General features: G+C 28.7%; 1 protein-coding gene across 2 annotated transcripts in view; it reads left to right on the forward strand.

Moving 5' to 3' along the window:
• The window catches only part of LOC107454994 (adhesion molecule nephrin), a 71,575-nt gene that overhangs the window by 28,691 nt on the left and 17,286 nt on the right, over positions 1 to 25,598 (forward strand). For both annotated transcript variants that reach the window (XM_087159860.1, XM_087159861.1), the window contains exons 2-10: positions 90 to 137; positions 4,575 to 4,916; positions 7,434 to 7,544; positions 8,576 to 8,779; positions 14,482 to 14,775; positions 15,805 to 16,095; positions 18,183 to 18,479; positions 22,982 to 23,281; positions 24,492 to 24,623. In XM_087159860.1, coding sequence (XP_087015986.1) covers positions 90 to 137; positions 4,575 to 4,916; positions 7,434 to 7,544; positions 8,576 to 8,779; positions 14,482 to 14,775; positions 15,805 to 16,095; positions 18,183 to 18,479; positions 22,982 to 23,281; positions 24,492 to 24,623 — 2,019 coding nt within the window. The remainder of the gene's footprint in view (positions 1 to 89; positions 138 to 4,574; positions 4,917 to 7,433; positions 7,545 to 8,575; positions 8,780 to 14,481; positions 14,776 to 15,804; positions 16,096 to 18,182; positions 18,480 to 22,981; positions 23,282 to 24,491; positions 24,624 to 25,598) is intronic.

Consider the following 25,598-nt stretch of genomic DNA (forward strand, 5'->3'; position numbering starts at 1 on the left):
TATAATTGTTTGTGTTTGTTTTATGTTCGTCAAAAATGTAATGTACGCAAATGTGAAAAAATGCTTGACATATATTTTAATTTTTCTAGGAGTTCCTGGAATCAAAATTAAACCAACAAATAATATCGAAACAAGTGGTAAGTGAAATGCTTTTCTTTCAATGATTGTAATTTATTATTGTAAACTACATGCATTTATTAAAGTATTTATTTAAGAAAGGATAGTTAAAAAATCATACCATTTATATTGAAGAAAATTTTAAATGTTTATTACATTGTTATTCCTCTATATTTTGAACACATTTTGGTTTAAATAAATACATTAATCTTATGCTCATGTTCCTTTTTACTAATTAGAATGAATCAATATTCCATTTTAATACAGAGTTATAGCATGCGAAATTTAAATAATTCAAGACATTATCATTAAAATAATAATAATATCTCTCTCTCTTTATATATATATATATATATATATATATATATATATATATATATATATATATATATATATATATATATATATATATATATATATATATATATATATATATATATATATATATATATATATATATATATATATATATATATATATATATATATATATATATATATATATATATACATACACATACTTTGGGAATAGGTTTATAACATTGTTATTGCACAGCTTTAAATTCTGAGCAGTATGTAAATTACGTAGAAGTAAAAAACATTTTATTATTAAAGTTAAAACTATTATTATTGCAGATTTCTGATAGTTTGTTTTCCTTATCTGATTAACTCGTAATTGATTAATTGTATTTTATTAATTTGTTGTAATCAAGTAAAATATGCTCTGGTAGTTAAAGGTAACTAGTAGTGGAAATGTCATCTTCCTAAAAAATAAACCATAAGTAATTTTTATGATTTAAATATGAAGAAAGAAAACTCAGCTGACGCTTTTATATTGGAAATAATCTTTTTTGTCTAAAGGTTTATTTTAAACTTTGGCCTATGAACAATTGTTATGATACATTTTAATTTGTATCATAGAAATTGCTAGATCTAATTTTACATTCAGTGCATTTTGCTTCTAGTGTACAATACACAGAATAAAAAAGGAACACCATAAAGTTTTTTGATTAAATTATCGGACCATCACTCAATGATATGCAAAATCGGAATAATTCAAAGAGATACCCTAAAATATGCTAATTAATTAAAAACAATCGATTAGACACAAAAAATTATTCCTTCTTTTAAGGAAAGCATAAAAATAAGCTAAGGATCTGATATCTGTATATCGAAGTACGTGTGCTCTTCAAATTTAAAATAAAGGGATATAGCCAATATCTTGGTCACAATAGTTTAGTCAGAAGAGCCGTTGAAAATTCTGACACCTTTACGTTTATTTCATCTTCTACTCTTACTCTAGCTCTACCCTTGGTTATTCTACCTCTTCCTCAATAACTCTTAAGCTATTTGAGAAATTTTTGCCCTCAATTATAAAACTCGTTTATTTATAGATTGTTGCATGAGAAATGTAATTTTTTTTAAAAAAAAGCTTCGAAAAAAACTTTTTCAAGAATAAGCTTCAAGTATTTTTAGCGTCAAATATAAGCTTCAAAATTCCAATCTTTTCGTAGGACGATCCTGTCAATGTTTGGCTAAATAACTTGCACAACTCAATAATCGATGTTTTTCTTCAAAAAAATATTAAATTACTTCATTCAAAAATTTATTATAAATAAAAAATTTGAAATTTAGATGTTAAGTAAAAAAATTATATATTCTTCTTAAAAAAGCAAAAATTATGTATTTATTAACTACATATATCATTAAGGTTCAGTATAACCCCCCTTATTTAGTCTGCGTCAAACTAGACAGTTATTATGCCTTAAAGGCATAATTTCGATGCATTTGAATACCATGATGAGCATATTAGTAGAAATTTTTATAAGGTTAAAATTAAACCATATTTTCATTCAAATTAAACCATAACGAAAAAGACAATGCAATCATGCTTGAAAAGATCATAATTTGGTTCAACTTAGAGCCTTATTTGGTTAGTGTCAAATCAAACTGATATTATAGTTTATCCCAATCCAGCATTTTTAACATTGTGTATTGAACGAAATTCATAAATATTTCCAAATCATTAATTACATTTTTTAATGCATTCAAAGTTGCTATAACAATCTTCTTCAAACACTGTTACAACTTTCCTTCTAAAATTAAGGTACGGCAAAATAACCAGCAGAAGCCTGTTCATCCAATTAACCATGAAGTTTAAGGTAAAGAACAATTTTTACCTTTATGGTTTTCAAACCGTTTACAATTAGTTCAGGTTAAAGAACATACTGTTTTTTAACCATTTTCAACTAGCATGGTTTAAAAAACGTAAAAAAAAAGCAATTCTTACTGAACATTGGAGCTAGGCGTTTCGTTAGATGATGGACTTTGGAGTTATTTTGTGGTTTAATTGTGTTTTATCAAACAAACCGGGGAATGTGGTTAACTAACTTTATCTGGCTGCTTCACCTACCTCAAGAGATGGGAAATACTAGAACGTGAGTGTATCGTATCCTACTTGTTCATGAACACAATTTGGGGAGTACAAGACAATGGAAACTCTGTGTGTTGAAGGAAATGGAGAAAATTTTGAATCAGCACCGGGACTCAAACCCCCAATCAATCGTCAAGAGATTGACAGATTAGCCTTCTCGGCTATAATTGTCGTCACAAGGAACTAAGTGGCTTCATTAGGTGGTCCAAGTTGATGCAATAAAACTCCGGTTACTTACCCGTCTTAGGGAAAAGCAGTTAATAAACTGTTTTGTCACAGTTGAAAGTTTTAATACCATCTTATTTACAGCTTTTAGACTATTTCGTTTTGGTAAAATAACAAACATATAGTTATTTAACCATATTTCTGATAAATTTTCAACAGTGTAACCCGTTGTTTCATTCGTAAGTAATATAATTCTCACATCAAATTATTATTTTGAAAAACATACAAAATCGTTTCTTACAAACCATTCGAGGTAATATTTTTCGATTGCCATTTAAAAATTTTAGCAATTATAAACAAACGCTTATGTGAAACAGTTTATTTAAATTTTGAAGTTTAAGCATTTAAATTTTGAAGTACACCTTTCGCAAATGTGCTCTTTACTCGTAATTTTAAGTTACTCTCATAACTCACATCCTATTAACAAGAGAAGTGCAACTATTTCGTTTCCTTTTCAGCCAACAGACTCATATTCCAAGTAAGCAAAACGCCAATTAGCGAGAATACTATGTTTCACTCCACAGCTACGCTCTTTGATTCATTATGCCTCCATGATATACATACTCATAAAAGTTACTTTTTCCTAATTAGTGAGTTTACAATAGGAAAATGCATTGTTAAAATAATTCTGCTAATATATTTTTAAAAAGAAAAGATTAAAAAAAATATTTATTAAAAATACTGCTCTAATTTTTGTTTATTATCGTTCTTTAAATTTATTACAACATATTTTAAATTGAACGGAAATATTGCTCAATTTGACACCTTTTTGTTGTTGACCATCGCTCATTTTAATACTTTATTAAGGTTACAATAACTGTGTACCTAATTTTAGTTCAAAATACCGATGGATTCCATCTGATTAAGGAAACGCGAAATTTTTTACTAAGGAAGCTTTTTACTAAGGAAAAGGCATTGCTTATTTTCCTACATTGGCACCTATTGTTTTAGCCTTATTTCTTCTTAGTCATGATTTAAGATGTTGAATATTCATTTGCGACATTTGAACTTTTCTTTAGTATAAACACTTACCATTAGATGCCGTAGCACCCATTAAACTTAACTTCACAAGTGTTGTATAGTACAAAGTCAAGTATCAAACAAATCTCATACAGTAACAGCAATATACGAGTAACAAGGAGCGTTATCCTGTTAAGAAAACCCTGATTTGGAAAAACTATAAACATTACAGGATGCATTTGGTCAACGTAATTTTATTTAGCTTATTCAGGTTATCATACACATTTATTGAAAGTTCCAAATCATGCCATTAAAATATTCTCTTTCATTATACTTTACTAATTATCTATCCACAACATCGTGATACAATAGTTTATTTTCAGAAAAATGGAACGTGGTCATAATAAAATAACCTCTCATTTTATATTCCGAAAACCATAGACAGTAATGCTAAAAGTAATAGCTAAGCCTAAATACGAGTTGAGAAAGCGAGTTTGGTAAGCGTAATTTCGGCCGATAAGATCGTTCCCTATCAAGGAATCCAATAACCTCTATGGAGGTGAGTCATAGCATCAATTGGCAAGTTTTGTTTTTGTGTAGGGCCATCTGTTGGCAACTTTTACAACTAAACCAAACAGCTTTTCATATCAATATATATGTTTCTTATAATTTTATCCATTAAACTTTGAGAATTATTTAATTTTGAATTCACTTACTCTTTTGGTAGGTACCTTGTACTTATTTCAATAAGACCATCCCGAACATATATAAAACATTATAAAATCTCATACTAAACCCTGGTAATTTATAGCCAATTTGTTTCCACTTCCTTTCTATAGAGTATCCAGAAATTCACGCTATCATTGGATCAACAGTATCATTGCCCTGCAATTTAAGTCCACCATCGGAAGACGATACAATCTCCTTAGTTTTGTGGTATAGACTAGATTTACCTAATCCAATCTACACTCTTGATGCTCGCAGTGCCTCGTCAGCGGATGCGGCAAAACACTTTTCTAGCAAAGCACTGGGATCAAGAGCTTATTTCAATATTACGCACTCACTTCTTGCCCATCTCAGGATAAATCCTATTGAAGAAGATGACACTGGGGAATACAGATGTCGAGTTGACTTTAAGAGAGGAAGGACTCTAAGCAGAATGGTCAAGCTGAATGTGATAGGTATGAGCACAATCTATTTCCTCAATGTTTCGTAAGTGCTTTAAAATTCCAATACGCTGTAGCGAGATTTCAGTATTTCTAAACAAATACCAATACACGAAATTATGAAAGATCAAGTTTAATAAGTTGAATAGAGAATGGTGAATTAGAATACGATTTTGTAACGCTTATTCATATTTCCGAAAATTATTTCGGAATGAGGGTAAAATAAGTGATTTATTACAATATTTGAAAAGTATAATACAAATTTTGACGTAATAGAAATAAAAGCATAGCTTAAAACATGGTAAACAAAAAGAATAATAAAACTTTACGTGTGTAAAAGCATCAGAAATACAGTAACGATATCAGCTCTACCCTTCAGTATTATAAATTCAGGGGCAACGCGGGTTGCGCGTTGAATAAGCAGGTTGTACACGAGCACTTTCAGGAATTGTAAAGTCGTGTATAGGACGGATACGTCCATAACGGAACAATGCATAGTAATAAAAATTTTTAAATAAGGAAGGTCATTGCAATGAGGACATGATTAAATTATTGCTATATATGGTAATACTGTCTCAGGCAAGCGACCTTGAACAAATAATTTAAATTTATATATAGATATAGATATATACATAATCCTTTTTAGTTAACGGCATACACAAGTATCGGATCTGCAAAGTACGAGAGTATGAAGGCGGTGTTGATCGCCATTGCTATTATTATAGTGGTGGTTGAAGAATCATCATCTACATCTTAATTTGGATGTAATAAAATGACAATTGTTTCAAAGAAAATGAATAAAATCGTTTAAGTAAAAATTTTATTTTTTAAGTAAAAATTGGTATATTCAAAATGGTCATATTTAAAATACACGAATCGTAAAGAAAAGAAATCCCTTATAGGGATCAAAATAAAATATTCCTTACATCGAGAGTTTTGTTAGCATGAAAGATATTCAACGGTTGGGACTTGGAGACCAGCAAGGGCACCCCCAGTCGCCACAAATTTGAAATTGAAAGTGAATGAATTTGTTCCTAACGGACACAGAAGCATGGAGAAGAGATCCAAGATTGGCGAATTATTAAAATATAACATAGCCAAAATAAAGCTAACCCCCCAAAATCAATATTAGGTTTATTTTACTTTACTTAAGTTAAAATACTTTGTTTATCGCGAATCGCCAACAAGACTGTGAGACATATTATAACCATGTAAGTAAAACATATTTGCGGTAAGAAATTAATAATAAAGAGTTATAAATAGATTTTTGTTTTCTATTAGACACAACAGTGAATAAATGAGTCAGCATTAGTATTGAAATAAAAAGTTAGCCGTTGCTTTGATCGATGAGAAAAGAATAAAATATTTTATGTTCGATTATATAAAAATTAGCTCATTGATTTAGTTTAAATATAATTTGATTAACAATGATTAGAGAAATAAGTTTAAGTAATGAAATATATTTTAAGAGCTAGAAAATATGTAATGCCAATTGTGGTATCACAAAGAGAAAGCAAACAGACTGTAAAAAATTCGGGATCATATTACGGTACAAAGATCCGGCACTTAGGGTACCGTTATTTTTTACGAAAAATCCACTTTTTCTGGAAAACGTTACGGAACAAAAAATTTGATATACCAAAATTTTTATTGTAATAATTACCCTAAAATCACTGAATCACTCTCTTGAAATAAACATTACTGTAAATATTACAGTGCGGTATTTTACGGTGGTCTAATTTGATCCCCCAAAGTGGATCAAATTAGATTACGGTACAATCTGTATCAAATTTCGATATAAAGTACTGTGATTTGACAGTATAAAGTATGGTATAGAGTACCTTTGTCACAGTGCACTATGATCTTTAAATTCATTGTTGCTCTTGAGGTGATTCAATAATTAGTGGTAACCAGGACAAGGAGAGAGGTAACCTGTGTCGCCCATTGTACATGTGTTCAGACGCATGTGTAGCACAATGTCTGAATCAGGTAACGGTGCAATTACCTCTTGTCATTAATAACTCTACTTGTTCTATTTTAAGCGCTTTTTCAGCGCGTTTTTTTTTCAATCATTTTTACATTCATGTGAACTGTTTAATACGTTAAAGCTGTCTGCGATCTTTTACCATTACCCCCTAAATGATAAAGTTGCTATTTCTGACACATTCACACTTATCGAGTTTTCGTTTAGACAACACTAATTGTTTCGTTTCATCATATAAATCAAATCCTTTTAAGTATTTTCTGATTCATTTATTAAACATAACCTACTTTGTAATCTAGTAGTTTTATTACAATTTATTTCCTTTTTCTATATTTTGTTTTTTGGCCAGATCATACTTTGGATCGAGCATATGTAAGAGAGTTTCTCGTAAAATCTTAAGTACAAATTTGTATAATGCATGATATTTACCTTCGACAACTTTACTATTTCTGTAATGTTTCTAATTTATTTTCAGATTTAAACTTTCAATATTATTAGCATTTTTTTATAAATATTTTTTTCTGAGTTGGAATTTTTTTTTTTTTCAGTTCCAGTAAAGCGAATTGTTATTAAAGGAAAAGGCAACATAACATATTCAGGAATGATAGGTCCTTTCAAAGAGGGGGAAACGTTGACGTTAATTTGTGAAGCAAGAGGTGGTGAGTCTAACTTTTCTTGACATCCACTTTTACTAAAGCAGAAAATATCGATACCTTACAGTAAACACGAATTTAGGGTTAATGTTCTAGAACAGAAATTATCTATATATTCACTTCAATCTTTAAAATATATGGTTTTAGTACCTGGTTTTTAAAATGATGCATAAATTATAATTGAGGAAAATATGATTGAGGCGATTTGTTAAGATTTTGTTTTAAATATTGTCTGAATTACAAGATATCAATGAAAGTAAATAATATTTATGGTATATTAAAATGGGTCTCAAATGTGGTTTTGAATACAAACTGTTACTGTAAAATAACTTTTAAGTCAAGATAAGTAAGGCTTAGTTTGAAATAATGTTTTGATTGCAAACTGTTACTGAAAATAACGTGTATTTCAGGTTATGTTAAAATAAGCTTTTTAAAAGTTGATAAGATTACAAACTCTTTTGCTGTAAGAAATCTGTAACTCATTTTACGTTTATTTGCAAACCCCTACTGTAATAATTTCTAAGTCATATTAAGTGAAGCATGAAATCTAAAGTGATGCTGCATACTAACTTAAAATGCCATAAGGAATCTCATTTTAATGCTAAAATTAGTTTTGCAATGTGCAAAACAGAGAAAACAAATCATTACTGCAAAATAAGTATTATTCGAGATATGTTTTATGTACTTTGAAGTAATTAAAAATATTGAATATTTTAAAATCAATTTAACATATTAATTTACTACATAAATCTTATTGGTATTAATAATTTTTATGATTTTCATCATCTAAAATTGTTAGTGTTAAATTTAAAAGTTGTATTCTGTATTTTTTTTTAGTCCAATTGTGTTAAGTTTAAATTACAAATAAATATAAATAAGGTTAAGTTACAAATTTGGACGATATTGTGGCTCTAAGCATTTGAAATGCTCTCACAGTTCACGATATGTACCAAACGTAAAAATAAAAAAACTATGCATTTACATGTGTTTCGATGAGAATAAAATGTACATAAAATACTGACAACATATTATTACAGGTTTTCCAACCCCCGTATTAACGTGGCGCAGAGGTTCTAGAATTCTGCCTTCCACAACATCTGTTGATGAGCAAGGAATAGTGAGGAGTGAGTTAATATTCACAAATATAAGAAGAGAAGATCTTTTAACTGTTTTGACTTGCCAGGGTTCAAATAATAACATAACTGGTCCAATTTATACATCAGTAACTGTCGACATGAATTGTAAGTATTTATAAAAATTGAGTATTCCTACAACTATGCTTAAACAACATAGGCAGTCTGAATTGTTATTTAGTCGATAATCTATATATTTACACATAACGTGTCACCAAAACAAGCTATTTCTCTATATAAATTGGCAATAATATATCATCTTTAATAATTAATTTTGTTAGGATTAGTTAATATTTGTTTAGATGTTTTGTTAGGTTGTCTTAAGTAATATTTTTAAAGTAGCGTTAAATAGTTAGTTATGCGTTAAGCATTTGTGTAGAATTATTTGTTTGGTAGTTATAAATTATAGTTTAAAACTTGTGTTGAATAGTTTCTTGCTTAGAATTATTTTTATATTTTCATAAAAATTAAAACTTATTTGCAAAGCAATTATTTAGATTTATTTTTTATTTTTTTTCTGAAATAATGGTAGAAATTATAAACATAAAGGGTGCTATTGAGCTGCATACTGTCATACTAATTATTGGTGACGGAGCTTGCCCTTTTTGTACAATAGCATATACTTATTATACCATACTCAAGTTACTGGTCAATAGGTGGGTGAGACAGTAGTACAGTACATAAGCAAGCATTTGGATGAGTTTACTGGAAGTAATCATGGAAGTAATTTTAATATTTCTGCTGCCTCTAAAATGTTTCCTACTTATACCTATGGTGGTTTGTGCAATTTAATGACTGCGGACAAATTCTAAATTATTACTAAAATTCAATACATATAGAACTTACCATGTACATAACTTTTGAATAGTTAAAATTGAAAACAAAGTGCATGGTGCCCGTATGGTTTAAGCCGCAGACAACAGCTATTATAAATTAAATATAATACACAAATACTAATATTACTACTAATTATTAATATTGCTGCTAATATTACAACTAAAATACTAATATTACTAATAATGCTAACACCCAAATACTAAAAAAATACTAATTATTTTATAAATATATATTAAAATATTTAGTATAATATAACTAGTATATTTAGTATAATATACGAATGAATAGTATGAATATATAAAATGTGTGTTTATTCTACGAAAAATAAACACATCCGACAAAACGTTAGTCATCCCAAGAAATAGCTAAAAATGCATCATTACATACCGTGCAACTCCGCTTCTCGATTTAATATTCTCCTATAGTTGGTTGCGAGGACATTATTCGGCGGGAGTAGCTTCTCATCGCAAATTCTGTTTTATCTCTATTTGTTTATTAAAATTTAAAGTGAAGAGAAAAGTGAATTCGGACAAACTTAGAGTAAGCCATGAAGCTTCAAATGTTAAAAAAAATATTTTCAGAATATCAAAATGTAAACAATAAATTAAATAGAGGAGATATTTCCCCACAACATCCTAATCCTAAATAAATCTCCTTTCCCTACATAATCATAAGTTATCCTCTCATAATTTGTTTGTACTTCAATATTTCGAAAAAAGAAAAGAAAAACATTTTCAAAGTTTCCAACTTCGCGCTAACTCTAGACATGTTTGAACTCCGAACATTTTTATAATTATTATGTGAAGTGATCTTTCGATAAAACAGCAAAATCCCGTTATAACGACATTTCACAATAGCGGCTGGAATTTCCATCAAAACGAGCTTCTCTTTACAAGAAAATGCACGTATATTGCTTTGTTAAACTAGCAATTAAATGATTCGAGATAAAAAGAACAATAGCGTTTGACTTTAGTGATAACAATGAACGTTGATTTTAAGAAAAAGCTATGAAGTAGAGAAATAAGAAGGAGTAGTGTATATACGTGATAAACAAAACTAAAAAAACAAATGCTTCGTATAAAGTTTTTTTAAACCATGTATCGTTCTATGAAATAACAAAAAACATATCGATATAATATTTTCTTTCATTTCAAAGTTTGTTGTCTATTAGAAACTCATGCAGTTCCATTTTTTTTCTGAAATGGTGGAAAATATTTCCAAATACCAATTCTATTTCTTCAACATTTTCGATTCCTTTGACCAACTTGCGAATAGTCACGAACGAAGACAACCAGGACTTTTTATTTCCACTTTTTATTCACTTAGTGATTCTAAAAACTACAGTCGTTTCTCGTAAAGAATCACAATAATAAATTCTTTCAAGTAAGAGAAGAAAAAAATAAGAAGAAAAAAAGATACATAGGGGCTTTGAATTCAGGTCAGCAAAGAAATATATTCAATATTCACTATTCTAAGAAAAGAAATAAGGAAGAGAAATATTTCAACCTGCATTTTTAGTAAGCATATATTTTTTTAACAATAATTTCTTCAATCAATAACATGAGTCGAAAGCACAAATTTCAAAGTTTTTTTTCTAATTTTTTTAAAAATGGTGCTATCATTACAGGGAAGCGTTATACTTTTTATCTTAATTCAAATTCGATACAAAATATAGTTTTGTATTTTTTCCATCTATATTAAATTTAAACAGATGCTGAAGTTTTAATGTCTGTGAAATTATAAAGTCAACGTACTTTTTTGCACTTCTTAATGGGTTTTGTGGTTGCAAGAATAGAAAGCATAGCTTACTTTCTTTTATAAAGGCTGCTGAATGAATTATCAAGAAAGTACAGGGTTAAATATTTATAATCTGAAACTCTCCAATCTGAATATCTCAATCAACCGAGGTTGATTTTAACATACGTGGGAGTTTTATTTTTATCTCCTTAGTTCCAATATTAACTACGTAAATTCATAATTAATACACTCCTTTATACAATTTGACTATAAATAACTGATCATTTTATAAGAATAACAAACAAATATTTTATTACTTGGTAAGACTGATTATTTCGGTTTTGTTAAAGAAATTTCAAAGTTGTAATTTTCCCACTTTCATCCGTTTTTTTTTTTATTATTATTATTACTAGTGTAGCTTTGTCTGACGATCAAGCATTCTATTTCTGCTAAAAAGAAGCGTGTTATGTCGCCTTTACAAGAAATTATAATATTTCAGTGTGAAAAGAATCAGAAGAAAGTTTTCAAGGAAGACCTACAAACCGAAGAAAGGATTCAAATTTAAAGGATGTTATTTTGAGTGCCGACATCAGGGGAAATCATGGAAATGAATTAAAATTAAATTAAATATCTTTTGATTTCATCAAAATTTCTATTTTCATGAAATGCTTATTGTCAGAATCTATACAGTCCCTGGTAAGATTATTAGACGCACTATGTAAAATCTTAATTATCAGGTGATACTATACAGCTTTGTTGCTTTTATGCGACTGAAACCGGTTTGCACTTGTTTACGTTAGTGCATTAGTTGGTTAAATTATCATATAAATTCGACGATTGGATAAATTAGAGGATATTTTAGATAAATGTAGAATATTTCTTATATCAGGTATTATATTATCTTATTGTAATAAGTAGATCAAATTATTAGACGCACTGCAGTGCTTTAATAATCATATGTTTCGCATGAGTTTATATGCAATACTCTTATATTTAAACACACATGTAATGGATTTTTATTCAGGACATTTTTCATATATTTCCGATTTGTATTTATTTTTAACGTATTGCATTACAATGTTAACCAATTGATACACGAACGTAAACAAGTATAAACCGGTTTCAGCCACGTCAAAGCAATAATACTGTATAATATCATCTGATAATTAAGATTTTACATAGAATCTTATAGTGCGTCGAATAATTTGGCCAGAGGACAGTAGGTTTCAAGTATGACTGTATACCGGATTGCGGGTAAACCTTATTGCAGGATTACTGGTAAAACTAAGAATACGACATTCAGCATGAAGCTAAATGAGTACAATTGCAGATAAATTACGAAGCCTGGTTTTTGAGTTTTTAATTATATTTTAAGTTCAGAAGCATTTAAAAAATGTAATTTTCTCCTGGACTCAACGGCAGCTAGTGTCTTAAAATTAGCTACTGACAATTCAGTTTTTAGAAATATTTTAAAGATAACATCAGTAATGTTTGCTAACTATAGCTCTAATAGAAAATATTTGTTGTGAGTTCTGTAATGATGTATTATTTTTTATTCATTATGCCAGGTTATATAAATAATTAAAGCGATTATTGCAGCATAAGCGAATTACGTGGCCAAATTATTATTTTTTATGATTTTAAAATGTGTTACTATAAAACTAAATACTTTAATATCAACGGTAACTTAATTTTAAAAAATAAGTTTTGAAAAAGAAAATGAAAAAGGGCGCTGATTCGTTGAGGATTAATATAAAAAAACGCTATTATCATTAACACCAATGATAATTTATTTAGGTGACAGTTACTAATTAAAGTAAAATAATAAACTGTGTACTAAACGGCAAAATTGATGCTGAAATGATACTGTTCTGCTTGCGAGCTCGTTAAAAATTGGCAAACTATTATTGATGTCATTGATGCTTAATTTTAGCAATAGGTGCTAATCGAAATAAAAATAATAAATAAGCTATGCAGTAAACTCAAAATAAAAGGCAAAAATGCACTTATTTGCTTTGGAGAACCGTAAAAATTCGCCATACTATTATTGACACCTACGATGCTCTGCTTTGGGAGTAAGCACTAACTGGCATTATAGAAATTGATGCAGTTGTAATACGAACCAAATCTACTCTTATATAGGTGTAGAGTATTTTATGAGTAAATTTGGTACCTATTAATCATCAGCTGCATCAATACTGAGCATTTTTCTGATATCGGCTCCTAGAAGATATAAGTACAAAAGAATGTTGCTAGATCGAGGTAATTTTAAAATATGAGTCACCAAACGTTGCCGAATACAGTTAATCTTTATTTTTATTAAATGAACTATAAAATACTTTGTTTTTCACTTAATATGATAACTTAAAGTCACCTGAAAGGGCAACAAATGATAAGTTTAAAACATTGTAAGATTTTAGCTTTATTATTTGTGTCGGAATTTGTCATTCAATTTTGTGCACGACTTTATAGTTTGGATATATAGTTCACGACTTTATAGTTTGGATATATAGTTCACGACTTTATAGTTTGGATATATAGATCACGATTTTATAGTTTGGATATATAGTTCACGACTTTATAGTTTGGATATATAGATCACGATTTTATAGTTTGGATATATAGTTCACGGCTTCATAGTTTGGATATATAGTTCACGACTATACAGTTTGTATATATAGTTCACGACTTTGATACGTAGGTCACAACTTTAGTTCAATACGGATTTATTGATTATTTTTTTCACCCAGTGCGAAGAGCACGAGTTCAGCTAGTTATGTAAGAAAATGTACAATTCTATTTAATAAAAAAAACAGGATTTTGGGGCTTAATTATAAAAATTAACTTAAAAAAAAGATTTCATCGTTATTAATTCAAGTATTGCCAGAATCCAAGAATAAAGACTGGCCCCTAATTACTTCAGATAATTCAAGAGGAAAATTTTTCTCATTGTTATTACTTTCGTTTAGATAATTTTTTTATATTTAACTTATTTTGCATTAAACTTGTTTTAAATTAAACAAGCTACCTAGAAATATATGTAAAATTAATATATTTTTTTATAATAATTACTATTAAACTAATGTAAAATAAAATAAAAATTTAAGTAAAATTTATTTCAAATGAATACTTTTGAATACGTTTATTGTCAGTTTTGTTCTTTAATAGCTTTAAGAATTTATCAAATAATTTCTTAAAATAATCGAGACTTCTTTTATTCTCTCTTCCCAAACGAGTGAAACCACAAAGGATTCAAATTACGAGTTTACTTTCTGCCTTAAAAGCGGGAGAGCAAGTAGAAGTCAACTGTCAAACTGAAGGGTCAAGGCCACCTGCAAGAATATCCTGGAGAAAAGGCCCGGAAAGAATAGATCACATGGCTATTCAAAACATATTTGGAAGCATTACAGTCAGTACTTTAAGTTTCAAGGCAAGTGCCGCAGATCACGGCAAGTTATTGATTTGCGAAGCTCAAAATCCTAAACTTCCAGAAAGTGCCTTACAAGACAGTTGGATGCTTAACGTCTTATGTAAGTAGCTCATGAAATATCTTACGAGTATTATGAAAATAATTTTATAAGTATTCTTGAAATTTTAAAGACTATTAATCCCTTAACTCAATAATAGAATCAGGCATATTGAGCACCTCCTTAACCCCTCTTGTTGTCATTTGGAAATAATTTCTTAAAATTAACAATTTTTCGGAAGCTAATTAAATTAGTTTGAGAGCTTATATTAAAAACTTGCCAATCACTGATCTAGTGGTTACTGTACTGGACTACGGAGCCAGTGGTTTATTTTATTTTATAACCGTCGTTGAACAGCCGACCCAATTTTACGGGTTTACGTCTACTAATGCTATACTCCGTAGCCTTGTAATTTTGAACCCAATCCAGAAGACAAGGGAACTCCTGGATCAAGTATTGGGAAAAATTTGCCATCGTGGAGGACTTTTTGATGGAGCTAACCCGCATTTGCGTTACATAGGGGGGAAGACCACGAGAACCTACCACTGTTAGCCTGACGGCAAGGGGACTCTAACCCATGATCCGTCTACTACTGAGGATATTTCACGTCATCACTGTGGTCGGTACAAGCCGGATGCGGGATTCATATCGCTCGGGATTCGAATCTGGTTCGCCGCATTGGAAGGCTAACGCTCTATCCCCTGAGCCATCGCTGCTCATGGGGCCAGTGGTTGTGGATTCGAAACCCACAGTTGGCATGGATGCAACTTTCTTCCTCTCTTCGGTCTATGTACTTTCTGCTGCGTGATTGTAACCCGCGCTATAAACGGGTTTGTGGTTGTATGACATGGGCGACGCTACTCTACCTCCGTTGCTTAGTAACAACTGCCCACTGGCTAACGATAAGAGAGCAGCAGTTTTCTTATATGTAATATATTTTCATTTGTTAAATGTTACGCCTGAAATATTCATAATAAATAATTTTTTTAAAAAAAATTCTTTTTTTATTTTGTGGGTCATTCGGTTTCCATGTATCTAGATGCGCCAACGAACAGGGACTAGTTCTCACAATTTTTATTTGTTTATTTATAGATCCCCCTCAACTGTCTCTTGTCTTTGGTGCGAGTGAACAATATGAACACCTACGAGAAGGAAGTGACGTTTATTTTGAATGCAATATCCAGGCGAATCCTGCTGTAACGGATGTTAAGTGGAAATTTCAGGGCAGACATTTAAATCCTAATCCACTCAAAGGAATAGTGATTCTCAATCATTCTCTTCTACTACATAATGTGAGTCGGTATCACAGGGGCATGTATCAGTGCCAAGCATTCAACGCCCAAGGCAAGGGCAAGAGTGAAGAAGTTGTGCTAAGAATACAGTGTAAGTTGCATACATTAACTTATACCTATAGCGTTTATTTTAATTTCAAATATTTAAGCTCTAATTTAACTTAAAATTAAATTTTATCTGAACACTACTGATATTTAAGCAAAACTTTAGTTACGTTAGTTAATTGAAATTTTACTTAAATTATGTATTTATATAACTATAAGAACATAAATAACTACAGATATATAAACGTAACGTATATTTTTTTTTTCAAAATTGTACATTTCATTAAAATATATGAAATACTACAGTTTTTATGTGAAAGTACAGAACATTTGGTATTAATAATATATTATTGATTTATATTTGAAAGGAAAACGCTGTGACTTTCGTCAAACTTATGGTAGTTATCTATACTTATTACATAATTATAATTTAATTTTATAAATACATATTATTTATCATATAGTAGATTGTAAATAATGTTTCAATGAAAATATTTCGCTTTTTTTTTAAATGTATATTTTTTTTTAAATAATACTATTAATATTAACATTGTTATTGCCTAAATTTAGTACAGATTTTTAAAAAAAAATATTTATATTTTAAAAATTATTCAATACTTGAAAAATTTACTAATCTTTAATGTTTGCATTTCCTTAAATACAAAATATTTCGTTACACTATGTAGTAAGATTTTTTTCCCTACAAGTTGAATATTCCTCGGAAGTTCCTCGGAAGGGGTAAAAAAATAAAAATAATCAATCAATCAGTACTGAAAAACACTAAAAAATCATACAAAACTGAAAGACATAAGCAAACAATAATAATGAAACTAAATTCTTTTTTTCCTATTTTACTCTTCGTGGTAGCTTTACGTTATTAGATTAAGTATTTCGTCGAATAAAAATAAATATTAAGTAGCATGATGCTGTTACTAGAAGTCAACTCATGAATATACAACAATTAATCAATTTTCGACAGTAGTTCCGAGGTACCCTAAAAATCCTCTTTCCACATTATTTATATTTATGCTATATAGTATTGATGCAATTTTAACAGGTAGTTAACTAATTTAACGGAGATTACCATTTCTCCAAATTCATCCCCATTTGTTCAAATTTCAGGACACGTTAAAACAAACGGATCTGGAGTTATAAGAGAAGCAAATGACACACATACGAATTCTTCATTTTATTATTATAGATAATCTTTAGAACCATGCTTTATTCGAAGATTACTTTCCTTCTCTTCCACGTTTTAAATGTTTCTTTAACTGATTAAAAACAAACAGTTTAACGGAAATTCCGTTGAATGAACCTTATAAAACATTTCGAGCAATCGAATGTCGCTTATGGCACATTCTTAAAATACTTTATTTTCATGGAAGAATAAATTAAAATTTTCAATCTAATTATCCTTCCGTTCGAAAACTCGCAGCGTGTGTCAATAACTTATGGATTGAAGGTTAAATCATCTTCTTACCTAATTCCAATAAATATTGAGAAAATATAAATTAATTTTAAAAGCATGTTTTAAAATGGAGAGTCGTTTTAATGGAATCGAAAAATTTGATGTTTAAATTTCAATATAATTTCTATATACAGTTCTATATAATGGAAAACAAACAGTTCGCCGAAAGATTTTGGACTAAATTTTGAAATCTGCCGTGCAAATTCATTTTTTTAAAATATGTTATATGGCCTAATTATTACATTTAATCTATATTGTTGGAATTTTTGTCAAAACAAAATGCAAACATGTAGAGTAAATAGTCGAAATAGTGTGAACGAGTGACAAAATAATAAAGTGTGAAAAAACGCTATTGAAATTTGTGGAAGTACTTATAGGAAAAACGGGAGGAAAACCCGCAAAACCATGTTTATTGCCCTATGAGATGTTTCTAATAATCATTTTTAAATTATTTTATGTTTCCTCCGACTATAAGATATCGATGTTTTAAATCCCGTCATCCTCAACTGGGATTTTGTGAAATTTTGAAAGTATTTGCGACCTCTAATGCACAAACTGTTTTAGCTTAATTTTAAACAAGAATTTCAAAAGGATATAGATAAAGGGCGATCATTACGGAACACCTTGTACACTTTAAAAATATATATATATTTTTTTCTTTTTAGATGCTCCTGTATGTAGTGAAAAGCAACGCCAAAGCTATGGTGTTGCTAAGAATGAAGAGATTGATGTGAGTTGTTCTGTGGATTCTGATCCTCAAGACATTGTATTTTGGTGGATATTTAATAATACTGGAGCAGAGACTAGAACCATCAAAACATTTGACAATAATTTAATGAAGAATAGAAGCATTGTGAAGTTTGCTCCAGAAACACAAATGGATTATGGTGCTCTGTATTGTTTTGCTAAAAACTCCGTTGGAACCATAAATGAGCCTTGTATTTTTCATATAGTGCCTACAGGTAAAGTTTTTGCATTTTTAAAATTTTTATAAATTTTTGATTTCAAAAGAATTCTTAGATTATTTTCATACAATTATTTTTTTAATATTAATAAATCATTTTTACATTCCTTTCATTTGATTTTTTTTAAATATTTTTCTCCTGTTTTATTTTTAGAACAAGAGAAAAAAATATAGTCAGAACTACAAAAATATGATAAAACTTGCCATGCGTTTGGCTCCATGTTAACAACAAAAGTCTCAGTAATTTTTACCGAAGCGCATTGGTAATGATTTTTTTAAAATTAATTATAAAATAAGGTTATATTATTTATAGGAATTAATTTGGTAATTTTATCATGATACCTTAGAGCATGACTTAAGTAAATTTAACCAAATAAAAGGCTTTTTTCAGTTTTATATCTCTCACTTGACGTGTCGCAATAAGAACTATAATTTTTCTGGTACATTATTACCATATGAACTGAAAAACTACAGAGTGAATTAGTTAAAATTTCGTATAATTTATTTTTATTAACCAAAATAGTATTTATTTTACAAGAAATATTGCCAAAGAGTGAAGCATTTTTACCAGACTTTTTTTCTTCTTGTATATTTTAAACAGTCTTTATATTTTTTTAATTTTTATATTTTTAAATTGTTTTTATGGTTAACTTGCCAATAACAGGTAAAATTTGGCTAAATTCCTTTAGCAACGGATGTAACAATTATCTTAAAACAATAAATGTCTTACTTGCGATGAAAAAATAAGTTAAAAAATAGAAATGATAGTTTTAGAAAATAATGAAACTAATCACTGTAACTATAAATAGTTAACTTGCCTATAATGTCTAGAGTTTAACATCGCGTAATATTTCTGGAAACATCGATGCTTCGTAACAAATGCCATTATTTTTTCAATTTTTTTTACATAAGACAATATTTTTGTAACCTAAACGAAAATTAATAACACTCCTTATTTTATAGTATACAATAATTTTTGATAATGATAAAATACTTCATAACATCGTGTTCGTAATATTGCATTATATATATATATATATATATATATATATATATATATATATATATATATATATATATATATATATATATATATATATATATATATATATATATATATATATATATATATATATATATATATATATATAGTATTGTTGAAAATCATCTTGATGTAATTGTGTTAAAATAAATGTCGGCATAGATAATATTCTGTCAGAAGTATATCATATTCATCATTGCTATTGTCATAATTGCGATTTAATAGTTGCCGAACTATACATAGAATCCATTGTTGGGAAATTAAATGATGAAACGCATGCTTTATATATTTCGGATTCATTGCAAATTATGTCATTCTCGATATATTGTAAGATAACTTCTTAAAATCCGTTTATCTCTATATTTAAATAATCTCGATCCTTTACAATCCACACGATCTATTGAATTTAATCTATGTTTTTGTTTTCTGGGGCAAAAGCTAGAGGTGAAATGAAATAAGCTGTTTAGAAAATAAATCAAGTAAAAATATTCTTTGATATTAAATATATTGTGACTAAATAAAAATTTACAAGGGATTCAGCATTCAACACGACAACGCTAACTAGAACTGTCGATGTGTTAATACGATTATAATTTTGTTTTTTTAAATTACGTGGCAAGCGAATTAGCAATTTAAACTGTACTTTTTATTACATTAACTAACAAGAAATATAATAAATATTTTATTGTGCCTTATTATGGTATTTTTATATTTATATTTCTTTTTACTTATATATATTTATATTTTTGGTTACTGATTTAAACAAATGTAAAAATTGCTTTTAATACTAATTAAATTTAGCATTTAAATTATTAGATTATTTGATGAAAAAAACTTATTTAGAATCATAAACAAATAATTTTTATACCACATATAAAGTGACTCTAATACTATTTTATTTAAAAAAATTGTTGCTTTGAGATAATGAGGAGTTAATTTCAATAGAGTTGTTGAGGTTTTCATTTTAGTTAAAGCTAAGATTTTTTTTATATATCCGTCGTTGAACAGCTGACCCAATTTTGGGTTTACGATTACTAATGTTCAACTCCGTAGTTTTGTAATTTTGAACCAATTCAGAAGACTGAGGGACTTAGCGACTCCACAGATTTAACGTGCATCAGTCAAAATTTACTACACGGGGAGTATTCGGCGGGCTGGGATCGAACCCACGAACTATTGGACATGGACCCAGTGGCCAACCAACCTGGCTATCCCGGCCTTAAAGCTATATTATAATTGCGTGCTAACATTTTTCAATGTCCTTAAAAATTTCTCTAGATGAGACAAAATGCGCAAAAATTAAAATTGCATTAGAGGGTCCAAACTTTGGAACATCCTCCGAACTATTGGAGCAATATTTCCCAGACTGCTTCATTTTTTTTTTGCACACTGAATATACTCTCAAAAAAGCGATGGACCTAATTGTCTACTTTAAATCTTCCTCAAACTACAGATTTATGCGCTACACATTTCAGAACACATTTTAGAAACATTTTTCACAGACTGTCGGTTAATATTTTAGAATGGGAATAATTTGCTAATTTGCTGCTCTGATCAATAAAAAATTTAGTTTTATTGCATGTTTGTATGAATTATTTAACTTTGGTTTCCTATGTTAGTTGAACTTATGTAATGTCATCAAAAAGAAAAACTTATAAAATTGAACGAAAAAAAGAGAATTAAAGGTCAATTCGTAGGAAAAAGTTTGATTATGGTAAATTTTGACAATCAGAGCTTAAAAAATAAGTTAAGTTTGTAAGCATGTGAAGTCAGTTTGGTGAGTTAAACTTCTCAATCATTACTCTTTTTTGGTTTTTGTTTTACCAAAATCAGCAATGTTACGAATACTTAAAAATGCTCAACAAAGAAAGAATAGACCTTTTGTCTAAAATCAATTATTGTGCAAGTGTAAGTTCCATTGGTTATTATTACAATTTTTTTTTCGGAAGACTTAAAAAAATCACCTACAGTGACGCAACAGCCCTATTTGTTTTTGCTAATATGTGGAGAAGACTGCATAAGAAACTAAAACAATTTTTCAACCTAGGCAACAATTAAAAAAATTATGCCCTCTCAATAAATTAATAGCTCAAGATGAAAGCCTAAATTTCAGATTTCTTACTGCGGCCTTCCGAAGAGAAGGAGTACCGTAGTTGTTTTTTGAAATTACAATTACATCTATTTTAAAGCGGATATTTTCCATTTCAGGAGGGAGGCATAAAAAAACATTGTCACGAAACCTATACTTGTATATAGGGTAGCTAGTATGACAGACAATATTACCATAGCTAATTAAGCATCCCTAACGTCTATTCAGGAATAAATACATGTCAGAGAATAGGATGCCACTGAAAATTTTGTCATTTTATATAGTCTTTAAGATTCTATGAAGTGTTATAGAGAGGAATTCTAAACACTTAAATAAAGATTTTAAAAGAGTTTTTTGCATCAAAACTATAGAACTATGATCATTTAAAAAATGAACGCTTGTACTGTTTAAAATTGTTCTATAAAAAAACCATATCGCCTGTTAAAACACTGTTTTTTTAATCTTAAAAGAAGACTAATTCTCATGTTTGCAAAAATATGCTTATGAAAATTTCCTAAACCGCAAAAGACAAGCTGAGATAAATTGTCTTTAGAGTCTTCAGGAAATGTTTGATATACCGTCGGGAAATTACGCGTAAAATTGGCATATTTGTTTTACCTATTTGAAGTTATAATTTTGAAAATGATTTATTGACGTCCGAGAATATTTAAATTCTTTAATATATTCATTTTCGACGCGAAAGCAGAATAAAATAGTTTGGGTTAAAAATAAACGCAACTTATTTCAAAGGTAATGCGTCAAATTTGTCTTGAAAATAAAAGAAAAAAACATTTGATAGATGATGAAAAACTTCTTACAATTTCAGTTAATTTACATAGACTTTTAAAAAAATTCCCGAGGGATGAAAGAAAAATATTTGCTTTCAGATATTATGGCAAACTTGATGAAATAGCTATTTCAAATTTACAAGTAAGTTAAGTAATTCTTGTTTCCAAGAGAAAAAAAATTTGCTCTTCACGAATAATTATCGTTTTTTTATTTGAACAAAATTTTAAAGCTATAAGCTATTTTGGGGTAGGCAGTGAATTATGTACTTTTCAAATTGCTAATTCTATTAGTGCATGTACAGTGCTCAATAAAAACGGATCACTTTGAGTATATTTTGATTAATTGATCGGATCTTCACGTTCTGACTCTCAATTTTAATGACATAGGGAGGAGACCTCAAATGTGCTTTTTAATTTTTGCAGACGATATTTTAAGTTACGAAATAAGGTACAAAAACGTACTTTCTCTGAATAAACATACCTTTTTCCGACGGAAATCGGGCATGACTGTTAAAAGGTTAATATCAAAATAATATTGATTTCAAAAAGGCAAAATACATAAATATCATTATTGCTTCTAGGTCCTCCAGAATCACTGCAGAACTGTTCCATAATGAATCAAACTTTTAACTCATTATCATTTTTGTGCGAAGTGGGAGATGATGGAGGAATGAAACAGACTTTCCATTTAGAAGTCTACAGTATGAGGAAAGAACTGTTGCTTGCTAATATCACCCAGTATGAAAGTCCGAATTTCACAGTGAGAAACTTACCAGCCGGAACAGCATTTGTTATTGCTATTTATTCATCGAACAATAAAGGAAGAAGTTCCACAGTGGTGCTAACAGCCGCAACTCTTTATTCCACAGCTATGCAAATAGGTAAGATGTTTTGAAAAAGATTTATAATTAGAAAAGTAAAACTTAAATGACATTCGGCACCTGAAATTGCTTGTGTAATTAATAGTTTATATTTTCATAGATTTCAATCGTTGTAGTAAATACCTAGCAAGTTAGATTCTTTACATTCAGGGGACTGTATTTTAGTACGTAAAAATTAATTATTAGCTTAAAAGTAATTCAGGACAAATATTTTTAATTTTTTGTAATGTACAGCCTCATAAAATTTAAAAAAAAGAAACATCGTAATAACTTTTGATCTAATTATTTTTTTGTCTCCTTCTGAGGTTCAATTTAAAAATGCTAATACATTTTTAAGGACGATATTTTAAAGTATAAAATCAGGCTAAAAATGTACATTCTGTAAATAAATTATAAATTTATTTTTCTAAGGCAGCCGTAATCTGCTAAATATGATTTTTTAAGTTTCGTCAGACATGCAGTCAAAAATTTCGTCTCCTTAATATTAATTTCCCTTTTTTACGAATTTCTTCATATTAAAGAAGCTGTATTTTTTATGAACTTGTCGACTGATTCTTTTCATTTTGTCAAATTTTGTCGTTTTAAATTATGTACAAATTCACTCCTATTTGAATTGAGATTTTTTAACCATTGATAAATTAAAATAAAAAAATAACGTTCGCATAAAATTATCTTTGAATAAACCAGGTTTACAACTGTATTCAAAAGTTAGTTATTTGCTTAAATAATTTGAGAGGAATGTGATGAAATACACAAAAAATAAAATTAACGTTAAGGGTGCCCCTAAGGGTAACTTCTGAACATTCTCTTGTAAAAATTTTAGTACCATATTTCCCAAATTGCTACTAATTATTTCATTTTAAGGGTCAAAATCCAGAAGCGCTGTTTTTTTTCATAGAAAGTACCTCTTTGAGCTCGATTTCCTAACTTAAAGCATTTACCTGTGCAAATTATTTAGTATATTTACTTTGATCTTATCGAACTTTTAAGATTGCATTTTAATATATGACAGTCTAATCCCTGGAAATAAAGTTATTAAAGTATTCCAAAGAAATTTAAGTTGTATAAATTCAACATATAGTGTAGATAATAAATGCTTAGAATTAGATGTTTAACTATCTCTGATGTTATATTTTATCTGGTATATGATTTTCGAAGAAAAAAGTGCATGAAAATAAAAATTCTAAAAGTATTTTCATTTAACCAACAGAGGAAAAGAACCGGAGTATTATTGGAATTGTTTTATTGGTTTCATTAGCGGCAGTTGGAACATTAGCGCTTCTGGCTGCAGCTGCACTTGTTACAGTTTTTAAGAATAAAGCAAGGAGTCCAACTAGAGAAGGTATGCCTATACATTTGCATTTATTAAACTTTATCTTTGCTTTTTCAAACTAAAATATTCATAGTTTATTAGTTAATTAGAATTTAATCTATTATACAGAATTCCATAGTCACCACCCACAATATTATTATTCTGATATTTTGTAGACATTAAATTAAAACTCACATGTATGAGATAATTATCATTATTTTAAATTAAATATTTAAAAAAAAGCAGAAATACTTTAAAGAATATTAAAGAGTCACTATTTATGAGAAGCAGTATTAATAACATCATAAACTGCTTGATTGCCAAAAGTAATTTATAATTAATTAGGAAGTAATTCACGACTTATCAGAGAGTAATCATGATGTGAAGGATAATTATCATAATTATCTTCGAAATTTTTCAAGACATCAAAAGTTTTTTAATGTTTAATCCCATCTTTATTTATAGTTATTAGTCAGATTATAAAAGACATAATATTTTTGCCTTAAATTAAATTGGGAATCCATGATATGCAAACTTCGGTTTTTGCAATGAATCTGTATATTAATTAAAATGGCAATGATTATGGACTACCCTGTCTACACACATCACAAGAAATGGATTGAAAAACAATTTCCCAATTGTTCTAAGTTGGAAGAAAAATTCGCACCAATTACTTCCAACTAATAGTTTTATTAAACAAGCTTCAGTTTTAACACTTTTTAACTGAGTTGCTTCAATCGTATAGAATCTAAACACAGCTCAAATTCAAGTTCTTAGTTTACTTTAAAACTTATTTTATTTTTTTACTTTACTTTACTTTATTTCATATTTATTTATTGTTAAAAAATGTCGTTAATTTGAATTAAGAAATACAATCTTGTTAGTGAAGTTATTCCATACACTATTTTCGTTTAAGAAATGTTTCATTAATCAAAACTGCTGAATAAAAATAAAATTGCTGAATTGAAAAATGTCTAAAAAGTTGAAATTGCTGAATTAAAATAA

This window comes from Parasteatoda tepidariorum, chromosome 3, assembly GCF_982258835.1.
Source record: "Parasteatoda tepidariorum strain Cologne lab strain chromosome 3, Ptep-v5.0, whole genome shotgun sequence".
NCBI lineage: Eukaryota > Metazoa > Arthropoda > Arachnida > Araneae > Theridiidae > Parasteatoda > Parasteatoda tepidariorum.